We start from the raw sequence: 12331 nt of genomic DNA, 5'->3' as shown, positions 1-12331 counted from the left end.
AGACATGAAGGAAAGAGAAGCAGAGAAAGGGGAGAGGTGCAAGACCTCGGGGAAAGCTGCGTGCGTGGCTTTGAATACATCACAGAAGCAACCCAAGAGGGAGTTCTGTCAAGTCAGTCAGACTTTCTTCTCCACCTTCTAAAGGTTCAGGAAAACTCATTTTACATAATGAGCATCAGAAAAGTATCGAGGTTCCACACCATATAAGGTGACGAGAGGAACAGAAGAAGACAGAGGAGGCCTGTTTCCCTGCAGACCGTGAAAGCATGCCAGGAAGACATCAGAAAAAGAGATCAAAACTGAAGCGTGCTGTTTCAAAATGTGCTTAAAATACAAAACTTAAAAATGCAAAAAGAAATGAAAGAAAAAACACAAAGATTTAAGAGAAAGTGTCAGATACTGGCAATAGGCAAAGAAAATTTACTATGGATAATAGGAGTCTTGAGGAAGAAAAATAAAGCAAGGGAACAACAACAACAAAAAATACTAGAGGCACCTGGATGGCTTAGTCAATTGATCGTCTGACTCTTGGTTTCGGCTCAGGTCATAGCCTCAGGGTCATGGGATCGAGCTCCATGTGGGGCTCTGCTCGCAGCGGGGAGTCTACTTGCTTCTCTCCCTCTCCCTCTGCACCCTTCTCACCCTCCACTTTCTCTGTCTCCAAAATAAATAAATAGATCTTAGCAAAAATTTACTAAAAACTGTAATGCTAAAAATACCTTCTGAAATAACTATTTAAAACTATATATCGAGGGGCACCTGGGTGACTCAGTGGGTTAAGCCTCTGCCTTGGGCTCAGGTCATGATCCCAGGGTCCTGGGATGGAGTCCTGAATCGGGCTCTCTGCGCGGCAAGCAGCCTGCTTCCCCCTTTCTCTCTCCGCCTGCCCCTCTGCCTACTTGTGATCTCTGTCAAATAAATAAATAAAATCTTTTAAAAAAACCTATATATTGAGAGAGCACACCATATACATGTGAATGGTGACCCAGAATGATACAGTATAGTACGTAAACTAGACTTTAAAGGGAAAAAAAAAATCCTTTAGCTATCTAAACCAAAGGACAGACTTGTAAGAGAAAAATAATTAGATCATCCTCAGACTTTTTACATGGGGAACTCATTATATCAAAAAAAAAAAAAAAAAGGAGTAATAGGGAAAGAAATGTGAGCTGAAGGTATTATTTCCAAATCTTTTAACTATGAAAGCAGAGACAAACTGTTACAAGTAAGAACTCAGCATATTGTTCCCATGAGGCCTTCCTGTGGGATGTAGTGGAGAAGGAACTTGAAACAATCAGAATGACTGGAAAGGCAGTGACATAAAGACCACTGTGAGCTGTAAACTTATAGAATCAAAATGCAGGTTAAAAGAGGGAGAGTACAGTATGTGAAAAAATGGGAAGGTACTGTGGGAAGGACAGGCAGAGTAGAGTGTCTTCAGGAATCATATTGGTGGCAATAGTTAATTGTAATTCCAATGCTGATATAGGTTCAATATGGGGCACATGAAGTAAATAATTATGGGCTGTTCTAACTCTGCCATCCTCTTTGTCCCTGGGAAGCAGGAAAAATGTATAAGTACATGCATTCACACATACAGTGGCCCCAGGAACAAGGGGAATCTCCAGTACCCACATGGTGGTCTTGAAATACCAATTCCCCCACTAAAAGGAACCAGAGCTCTGGGAGAAATAGCTGATTCCAGGTCAGCGTCAGGAAATGGACACAAGGATCCTGGAGCATCTTGTCAATCTAGATAGCAAGAAAGCCATTAGTGATTGCTGGGGTCATATCAAGAGGATTCATGAATGAACTTGAAGAGACTCCCACTGGACAAGGATAGGATAATTTGGAACTTCAATAATAATTGCAGTGGAATGGAACTCATCAAATATGTTTAAATCCATGAGTTTATAATTTTTTTAAAAAATTCTGATCACTTTGGAAGGGCTCTAGGGAATCATGTCATTATCCAGAAAACTGGAAAATAAAGGGGAAAAGAATCAAGTATATGACACTTTGAATTGTATGACTTATACCACTGGATAATCAAATAAGAGGTGAGGAAAAGCACCCTTAAAAGGAAAAAAAAAAAAAAAAAACAGAGTTTCAACTAATTAATGAAAAAGAAATAGCATGGGCAGTCCCCAGTGTTAACAGATGTAGGCATTGAGCATTATTGGCTGTTAACATCAAAAGAGATAAACAACTTAGTCCAGCCCTCCTGATGAACCAGCACACCACCGCCTCCAGACTTGCCAAAGCAAGAGAAGCAAATTCTCACGAAGCTTCTGGATGCACTTGCTGACTTGCAGAAATATAAAGGACAGAGGAACATTTTGAACTGCATTATAAATATGCAGTCAGCAAAATCTAGGCTGAGAGAAGCTCTACAACCTGGATATTTCAATCGATGAATTGTAAGGAAAAGAAAGGCGAGAGAATCTGTAGATTAAAAAGCATATCCCACTTTTGAAAATGGGCAAGATTAAATGAAAGTCTGGAGATGTACATTTGAATGAAAAACTCAGTTTTAAAAGCACAAGGAAGAGATTACTGTGCCAGTTGGGATAATAGTGACTATGGTTTTGACGGGAATGGGGCACATGGAAAGGGTTTAGCTGCCAAAATTTCTGTTTCTTGACCCAGGTGGTGTCCACTTTATAATATTTCTATGTGTCTGTTTTGCGTGGCTTCCTATGTCTGTGTTTTATTTTGCAATAAAAGTCTGAAATGCATCGACAATTCTGAAACACAGTAGTTTTTCCATGGTAAATATTGGGTAAACATTGTTAATTTTTTTATGTTTGACAAAAAAATCACTTTTAATTTAAGGCAGAGATGTAATGTCACCGAAAACTTTACCCGGACAAACCTGTAACAGCCTCTAAGATGTATATTACATTGATTCTTTTCTATATAACAATATAAAGTCACATTTTAAGAGCAAGGTGTTCCAGCCCTAAGAAATAGTAAATATTACAGTATGTTTTCTAGATTTCCTGGCTCCATTGCCCTGGAGGCTCATCAGCTGTCCTTTTGTTCCAGTATCTGTGTGTTGTAAAGGTCCATAAAATGGACATGGTAAAAATGAGTTCACATGGGCTCATTTGAAGCGCGTCATTTTGTGGGGCGCATTGGAATATACGGATTACCCTTTCCACAGCAATGTGTTCAAAGACTACATATATGTATATAATGTATGTAAGCACAAATATATTTTAGTGTATATGAGCATTGATCTGTATTATAGGTAAATATTTTATCTGTATATGTAGCATGTTTGTGTGTAAGCATATGCTATTTCTTCATCTAATGGATCTAGTGAAAAATGACAAATGAGTCTTCCAAAGATAGAGTTTAACAGCCTTAGATGTGGCGAATGCATATGGTAGAAGGCAGATAAGTGTTTGAGAAACACCCAAGAAGGGTTTTGCTGTCCTTGTGCTCTCTTCATTCCCATTCGCCACCTGCTCCTCTCCTGTCAAAGTCTTAAAAGACCTACTCTGCTTTGTGGAGTCAAGGTTCCTTAGTGCTGAGCCTTTGAAGGGCCTCATATACACACGGAGCAGCCTGCGTGGCGTCTATGGTGTGTGAGGTTATACCTTTTATGTCCCATCAGCACAGATTATATTCTTTGCTTCCTTCTTATGACCGCTTTTTGCTTCTGTGGTGGGTTGTTTAAAGACTGGCATGATTGTCCTCTTATTAATGAATTTTAACCTGCCTGTGGGATTTCCAACCCTCCCTTTCAGTGTCTCTGTTGGAGGACAGCCCAATCATCTTGTTATAATAACAGCTATTAAAAGGATTTGGAAATGTTTGCACATAAAGAAATCAGATTTGTTCATTATTCTGTGACATGCTCACTAGCTTTCAGTGGCATAATTAGGCTGAAATAATTGGGCTTTGTTAGAGATCATATATTAGATTCATAGCATTTAAAAAAAAAGATTTATTTATTTGAGAGAAAGCGTGTGCATGCACAAGCAAGGGAAGGGGCAGAGGAAGAGAAGCAGACTCCCCACTAAGTGTGGAGCCCGATGTAGGGCTCGATCACCTGACCCTGAGATCACAAACTGAGCCAAAATCAGGAGTCAGAGGCTTAACTGACTGAGCCGCCCATGGGCCCCATAGATTCATAGCATTTTGTGTGTTAATATAGACTTGTTGTCTTTTAGTAGGAATAAAAAGGAAATTAATTTCTTTACCTTGATAACGTTTAGAATCTTATCAGCAGTACTAACAAGGTTCAATTTCCCATTACACGGATCACGGGCTAGCACTTGCCCCTCCAGCCCACCACCTTCACTCTGTGGTATCACATGTATAAACCCGAAGACATGTGGAAGTATCCTAGAGGGGCAAGGCAGCTTACCCATATTTCTGGTGTTGAAATTGGCACGACAGGTATGTGCCTGCTTTCTTGAACCCCAGAATAGAAGGGTATATTTTGCTTTTTGTTGTATTAGAGGTGATTTGAAGATTGACACATTCTTCTTGATTTCAGCCCATGTAGTAACTTTGTTAATCTGCATGAGTTGCTGTTTTCTCACCTCTCGAGGAAAAGGACCCACTGCTTCTGCCTCACCATTGTTTTTTTTTTTTTTTTTTTTTTTTTTTTTTTTTTTAAAGATTTTATTTATTTATTTGACAGACAGAGATCACAAGTAGGCAGAGAGGCTGGCAGAGAGGAGGAAGCAGGCTCCCCGCAGAGCAGAGAGCTCGATGTGGGGCTCGATCCCAGGACCTGAGATCATGACCTGAGCCGAAGGCAGCGGCTTAACCCACTGAGCCACCCAGGCGCCCCTCACCATTGTTTTTTGAGCAACTCTGATGGTTTTATCCTGATAGAAGGCACTCGGCTTGCCGTCAGTTTCCTTGTCCACTTATGGATTATCTGAAGAAAGGAACTGAAGAGAAAGCTTCTGATGGGAAACCCTAGCTACCCTATCATCTTAAGTAATCCAAATCACACTAAATTCAGGTTCTGAATTTAGAAACCCAATATTCCTTAACCAGATGTCATTCATTCATTCAATGAATAATTTTGAGCACTTACCATATACCAGGTGCTCTTCTGGCCATTGGAGATAAAGAGGTGATCAAAATGGTATTCATATTCCTAGTAAGTATATAAACACATAAATAAAAGATCAGAGAGTGATAAATACCCTACAAAAATATATTAGGGTAATGATCTTAGAGAGACCTAAAATTGGCCAGAATTTGTGAGGAAAAAATAATAGGGAAGAGGTTTGAAAACATTCCATCCCACAGATCTTTCTGTGATGATGGAAATATTCTATATCTGTACTGTGTCCAACAGCGATCATTTGCTGTGTGTGGCTCACAGACACTTGAAATGGGACCCATGCTACTGAGGAACTAATTTTAAATTTCATTTAATTTTAATTATATTTAAATAACCACATGTGGCTAATGGCCACCATATTGGACAAATGCGTTTTAAAAGCCACATTTTTCTAATTTTTTAGAAATTATTTTCTAAATATTTTTTCTATTCTATTATTTTCTATTTCTATTTACTTTAATGTTATTTAATAATAATATTTAAATAATTTAATATTATTAATATTGGTAATCTAATATTATTTCTATTATTTTCTAAAAGTAATTATAAGACCTGCAGAAAGACAAATAGACTAATAATCAAGGACTGGTGATTTTAAGGCATTTGCTAAGGTTTTACTCCACTGAGACCAGAGCACCTGAGCAATTTGAACCTGCCCTTGTAATAGTTTCTCTCGGAAAGCAGAGGAAATAATGAAAGCAATGACCTAATGATCAGTTATGACCAACAAAGAATCATTTAGTTGATTCTGTGAAAGAAACAGGAAACTGGGAGTTTGGGATAGCAACAGACGGGAAAGAGATTCTGTGACCAGAACCATCACAGAAATTTCTGGAAGTGCCAAATGGAGTCTGATGTATACCAAAATGCTAATCCTGGGAAAAAGAGAAGATTTTAACAAATGCACAAGTATCACGTATATAGTATTGTTGAAATTATACAAATATGGTCCCATTTTTATGTCACCAGCCACAAATTACTGGGACATAACTAAATTAAGAAGACATTTCAGTCTGACCGATTAAATATTTCCTTGTAAGATAGGATTATTATCAGACATGATCATATTATAACCAAGCGAGTAATACCACTTCCAAGAAAGAGCATAAAAGGGCATCAATAAGTATGTTCTTTAAAAACATGTGGTGTGTCTTCTGAATTTCTGCCTGAGGTGTTTCTCTTCTGTGAGCGGGAACTGCAGCGGAGGCCAAGTGACATTGGTCCCTGGTGTTTGAGCACACTAGGCAGTCTGGGTTAAGCAGCCCGTAAATGAACTTGCACATATATTATTTTAAATAAGACCATAACATTCCTTGAGGGGAAATACAGAGCTCTTCTTTGAAGATGGAACTAGGTTCCATAGATAAAAAGAAATGAGCCCACACATTTGTAATTATAATCTTTTATGTCCAGAAATACTACTGGCAACTACTTGAACTAGGAGAAGGAGGTCTTATCCCTTTGGGGGCTGTGAGGAGAAGTTGAAAACAAAACTCCCTCTGTTGATGGTCAGGAGAGAAAAGTGCAACCATTTTTTCCACCATGAAAGTGCAGTAATAAGCCAGATTTCTCGACTAGAATGAGGAAAAGAAAGTAGTTTCACAATTTCCACCTCATTTAGTGTTTAAATACTGGTCTTTTTTGTCTAGAAACAGATGCCATGGAAGCCAATAAAGACTGTTCCATGTAGTATTGAAAGCATTACTGGGTTACCTATCTCTCTCCGATACCCCCATAGACAAGGTGCTGACCAGCACCCCCCTGTGAGGGTCTTGGATGTTTTTGTATTTCTTTCCCACCTTGGAAATGTGTAAGCTCCTGCAGAAATCAGATCTATCTCTTCCTGAGGAAATGTGTGATGTCTAGTATATTTGCAATTAAATGTCGAATTATGATTCTTGATGGAGGGTTAGGGTAGTATATCATTGGAAAAGAGAGTTGTTTCCAAGTCATGCTGCTGACTGACCACAAATAAGATCTCTTTAGCATTTAGATACATTTTGGTCTTCTTAGACCAAAGAGTCTCAAACTTAAGCAAGTGTCAGAAGCACGGGCCTTGCTAACCATTTCAGTGGGTCTGGAGTAGGGCCTGAGAATTTATATTTCTAACAAGTTCTCTGGTGATGCTGATGCTCCTGGTCTGGGAACCACACTTGGAGAGCCACTGCCTTAACACCATGGGGAGCTCATTGTCACTGGGTTCTTGACAACTGAGTAAAACAAAGAAACAAAACTTTCTCTGTGAATCGGTTTCTTCCTCCTCATTTTTCTGATTATGCCAATGATATTTGGTATCTCTGAAGTGTCTTTCTGGCCCCAATCCAATAATAAGCATTCTAATATTACAACTTTGTTATTTAACATAGACTTTGAATCTAGAAGAATAGAAAGGACAAGGGGGATGGTTGATGCATTTTCTGACTCCCTGTGTTGTTTTGAAACCGTAGTGAGGTGGTGCTGGAACCCTAAACCCAGCTTCCAGTCAGCCGGATGTCATTTCAGGCTGATGTCTGGCTTTTCATATTGAGTGTGGTAATGGCCTCCATGCTTCCACGTGGCCGTGAGGCAGTTAACCAAGAAGTAGGGTGAGGACTCCTGGTTGCTTTACTGGTCGGAAAGCAAAGGCCCTGGGTGAAAGTGGCTGATCTCTGGCCCCATCCGAGGTTGCCCCGGCCCCACATCCACAGGCTTGTGCCCAGCCGCCATGATATTCCACATAGTCAGCCGAGGCCTCTGAAGGGTCAGACAATGCCTTGGTCACTTGGCATTTCCTCTTTCTAAACCCCTGAAGGTTGAGTACCCAGACGGTATCTTCCTACATCTATCAAATGTCTGGTGTGATTTCGGCCAGAAAGGTCACTAATGCGCAGACAGTTCTGGGCAGAGAGGTTTGGCTTCAAAGACGGGACAGAAACCATTAGCCCCATTTTTAGATTGACTTAAAATATCTCTCTCCTCTGTGACATGGAGGGTCTAATCCCTATGCTTCCTTCTTCCAGGATGAGTGTGAAAATTAAGTAAGATCATATACGTAAAAGAGATTTGAGAAGGGGAAGACACTAGACAGGTGTAGATGGTGTGGTTCAGGCATAGTTGCTGTCTGTGACTGGTACTTTGATGACAATCTCTAAAAACCCTAATGGAGTCTTCATTTCAAAGGTTCAGGTGAAAAAGGTTTGCTCCTGAATATTAGCTACCATTAAAGAATTCTAGCATTTCAATGTGAATTATGTGAATGACTGGAGAGTTGCTATGTTTTTGTGAGGGAATATTGAGGAGAAGAGTTCGTATTATTAATCATCCTAATTGTTCACCATTACAGTGTGTTCTCCACAGACATCAAAATAACTGTCACTTCTGTGTTTTGAAGAAAGCTCTGCCGCTAGGCTGGAGGCCAGATTGAGGTTCAGACGTTTCAGGATGTCTTTTACCTTCATTTTTTTTTTTTTTTAATTTGAGTAAATCATTTTCCTTTGGTTTTTATTTACTTAAAGGTCACATTCTAATATTGTGTGAAATTATTTAAGTGCTTTAAAAAATAGGAGTATTGGGACACCTGGGTGGCTCAGTGGGTTAAACCGCTGCCTTCCGCTCGGGTCGTGATCTCGGGGTCCTGGGATCGAGCCCCGCATCGGGCTCTCTGCTCAGCAGGGAGCCTGCTTCCTCCTCTCTCTCTGCCTGCCTCTCTGCCTGCTTGTCATCTTTCTGTGTCAAATAAATAAATAAAATCTTTAAAAAAATATAGGAGTATTTCACAAACTAGATACCAGATTTGAGTTGAAATGTATTCTCCTGAGGTGAAAACAATTGAGGCTGGTTTCCAGAAAGAATGTTCCACCTCCAGTTCTATTTTATTTTCATGGAATTTGATACATCTCCAGCAATGGCAGGATGTGTTAGCATTCCAGGGAAAGACAAAGCACACTGTTTTCTGGGTTAGAAGACCCCCCATTTGATGGTAATGTGTCCTAAGAGGGTGGGGCATTACTGTACAACTCCTGTCTTCTACTGTATGTCTGCACTTCCTGTTGTCTTTTGAAGTGTTGACATCCCAAGTCCAGACCTAGCTGGGGCTGAGGCCCAATTCTGCTCCTGCCAGCAGAGCAACTCCCCCAGCTGCAGGGACCCCAGCTGAGCAAACCGCCAGGCATCCAGGATGCCTTCCTGATGGGCAGGATGCTCTGGTGTAGGAAGTGCCCCCCACCTCAGAGGGCCAGCCCTGGGGTACATGATAGTGTATTGTCATTGTACACCAGTCCCTCATGGCACCATTTTTTGTGGACTGTCTTCCCCATCAGTGGACCCTTCTTGACCCTCCATTCACACTCTGCACACATGCTCACTCTGCATCACACCTGACTTGGCTGACTGACTCATCCCTTGAGGGCCTGCTGTCACTAAGGATGCAATAACTAGTAGGTGCTCCGTCTTCAGTGACTTAAGGTTGTGTCAGACACCAAACTGCATTTTGACAAGGCCCTTGTGGAGACAGCACCTTCTTCAGTGGGTAGAAGGAAATTCCACACATGAAGTTAGGCTGGGTGGTTGGGAATAGGGGCGTATTTTTGAGTAAAGAGATTCTTGGGTGCTTTTCAATACCCCAGAAAGGAAAGAAGCTGGGTCTTACAGATCTACAGTCTCTCAGCAAAAGCCTGAGGCCAGATGTGTTTCAGAATTCACAGTTTTGGGGTGTTAGCATAACAGGATGGTACATCCCCAGTGTGATCTGAGGACTTGTCTGATAATGAAACACATTAATATTCACACGAAGTGGAATGAGTATTGTTGGTTCAGGTTAGGATACGCCACCAAATGAATTTCAGCTGGGTCACGTTTTACCATCCAAGTAACATTTGGTCATTAAAGCTTTTAGGATTTCAGAATTGCAGATAAAGAATTACGCACCTGTAATTATTAATCATAGTTGACATTTACTGAGCACTTACATTGTGCCAAGCATTATGCTAAGGGAGCCCTTTATACATACAAACTCATCTGCTCTTCTTCTCTATGTGAGGAAGGAATTCATATCCCTTACTTCATGGATTCCTTGTAAATCTTCCTTTTAAAAACTGTAATTGTTAGAACTAATAAACGAATTCAGTAAAGTGGCAGGATACAAAATTAATATACCAAAAAAAAAAAAAACACTGAGTTTCTATGATGTATCAAGGAGCAGAAAATGTACAGCCCCCACCTAAAGTTACTCTGGTCGTGTGGGGGAGGCATATGGGTGCACAGACATAGGTGTGCCTGGGGCTGCAGGAACAGAGGAGGGGTGCCTGCTTAGCCTGTGCTTCAGGGAAGATTCCCTGCACAGTTGGTGGGTCAGCTCTGTCCTGTGGGCAGGAGAGGAAGCCAGCTTAGGAGATACACAGGGGAGGTCACTACCACTACTTATTACTGTTAAGTCCGCATGGTCGTCAAGGTCGGCAGCTCTTGAATGCTTTGAGACCATAGCTCCCTTGTGGGTCCTTCACTTTATTCTCTTTAACGTAGCCTTGTCTTCCCTTCTCTTTTGTAGAACACCTATCTCAGCTTTCTCACAAGACAACATCTATGAAGTTCAGCCTCCGCGAGTAGACAGAAGATCTACAGAGATCTTCCAAGCCCACATCCAGGCCAGTCAAGGGATCATGCAGCCCCTTGGCAAAGAAGACACCGCCATGTACCGAGAATACATCAGGAACCGCTACCTGTGAAGAGAGCAGGTCCCACCCATCAGTTGGCTCACATTGTAATCTGTTTTGTCTCATCCTAGAGAGTTAATTTCCTAGGAGTCCTTTACCTCTGAAAGTTTTTCCTTTTTGTAACTGGGCAACTATAAATGATGGGAAATAAAGAAATGATTGGATATATTGCTGTTATTGCCTTTGCTTTTCTTTAGAAATACTTTTTTTTAGAAATGCAGTCAACAGGGACTCCTGGGTGGCTCAGTCACCTGGGCAACCGACTCTTGATTTTAGCTCAGGTCATGATCTTGGGGTCGTGAGATTGAGCCCCATGGTTGGGCTCAATGCTCACTGCAGAGGCTGCCTGAGATTCTCCTGTCTCTCTCTCTCTCTCTCTCTGCCCCTCCCCCTGCTTGCAATCTCTCTCTGTCTCTCTTTAAAATAAATAGAATCTTTTTAAAAATGCAGTCAATATAATATCACAGCACAATTAAGAAATTAGCAGGGATTTGTTGAGCACCTGCTGTGTACACAGGTACTATGGTAGAGTCTAGAGGAGTATCACAGTAAGCAAAACAGGCCAAAAAGCTCCTCTTTTTGTGCAAAATGAAGTCAGAGTATTTTTCTTTGTAGTCAATGTATTTTTTTAAAATTTATTCTGATTTTATGTTAACTTTGTGATTTGATTTTAAAAAAGCATTATTTTGAAAACTCTTGTTCTTGGGAAATAAATGCTGAAGTATTTATGAATAAAGGGACAAGATGTCAACAAAGTGCTCTCTAGTGGTTCAGGAAGAAAGAACAAATGGGGCAAAATATTAATCAGTGGATCTGGGGAAGGGTAAATGGACTTTTTTTTAAACAATTCTTACAATTTTTCTATCAAAATAAATTCTTACAATTTTTATCAATCAAAATAAAACATTAAAAATGTGTTACCCTGCAGAACTTCTGTGGTGTTCAGTTGTGTTACCTGATTTGACGTCTGGTGTCTGGTCAGGGTTGACTCGTCATGTACTTGGTTTGCTCACTGTAGAGTCACACATAACAGGGACAACTTCCTGCCTTTCCTGAAAGTTGGACACAAATGATGTGATCTCATTAGGCCTGTGCTTTTTTTTTTTTTTTAATAAGTCGTCTCAATTCTCCCTCCTCATAAATAAAATAGAGAAGAAAACCAAGCTGTCTAATGGGAGAAGGAAAACTGACTATCTAAATGACCTTTAGCGGGTCTCCAACCCTGAGAAGCTGGAAGTCTGTGGAAGGTTCTCCACTGCACATTAAAAGCCCCTAATTAGCAGACCTTTTTTTTACTGATATCATTCATAAAACCAGAATTAGAGAATGACAACAGGTGAGAGAAAATTTGTGTTGGCGTGGTCTTGTTACCTACCACGGTAGCTTGCTCTACTACATGTGGGATCTCTCTCGAGTCTTTCCAAGTCAAAAAATCATCTCAGATTGCTGGGATAGTGTCGAGTTATAGCTCAAACCCAGATCTTCAGTTTAAAATTGATTTTTAACATGTCTTTTGGGAGATCTATCTCCTTATGACAAGAATGAA

At 40.5% G+C, this 12331-nt stretch overlaps 1 protein-coding gene across 3 annotated transcripts in view; it reads left to right on the top strand.

The window, feature by feature from the left end:
* Positions 1-10951, top strand: part of FIG4 (FIG4 phosphoinositide 5-phosphatase) — a 124150-nt gene extending 113199 nt beyond the window's left edge. For all 3 annotated transcript variants that reach the window (XM_004753497.3, XM_045080210.1, XM_013056702.2), the window contains one exon: positions 10620-10951. In XM_004753497.3, coding sequence (XP_004753554.1) covers positions 10620-10797 — 178 coding nt within the window. In that variant the 3' untranslated portion in view covers positions 10798-10951. The remainder of the gene's footprint in view (positions 1-10619) is intronic.
* The last annotated feature ends 1380 nt before the right edge of the window (positions 10952-12331 follow it).

Source organism: Mustela putorius, unplaced genomic scaffold (assembly GCF_011764305.1).
Source record: "Mustela putorius furo isolate JIRA1106 unplaced genomic scaffold, ASM1176430v1.1 tig00000450_pilon_pilon_pilon, whole genome shotgun sequence".
NCBI classification, from domain to species: Eukaryota; Metazoa; Chordata; class Mammalia; order Carnivora; family Mustelidae; genus Mustela; species Mustela putorius.
The sequence above is the reverse complement of the archived record's forward strand: the minus strand, read 5'-3'. Positions and strand labels throughout refer to the sequence as shown.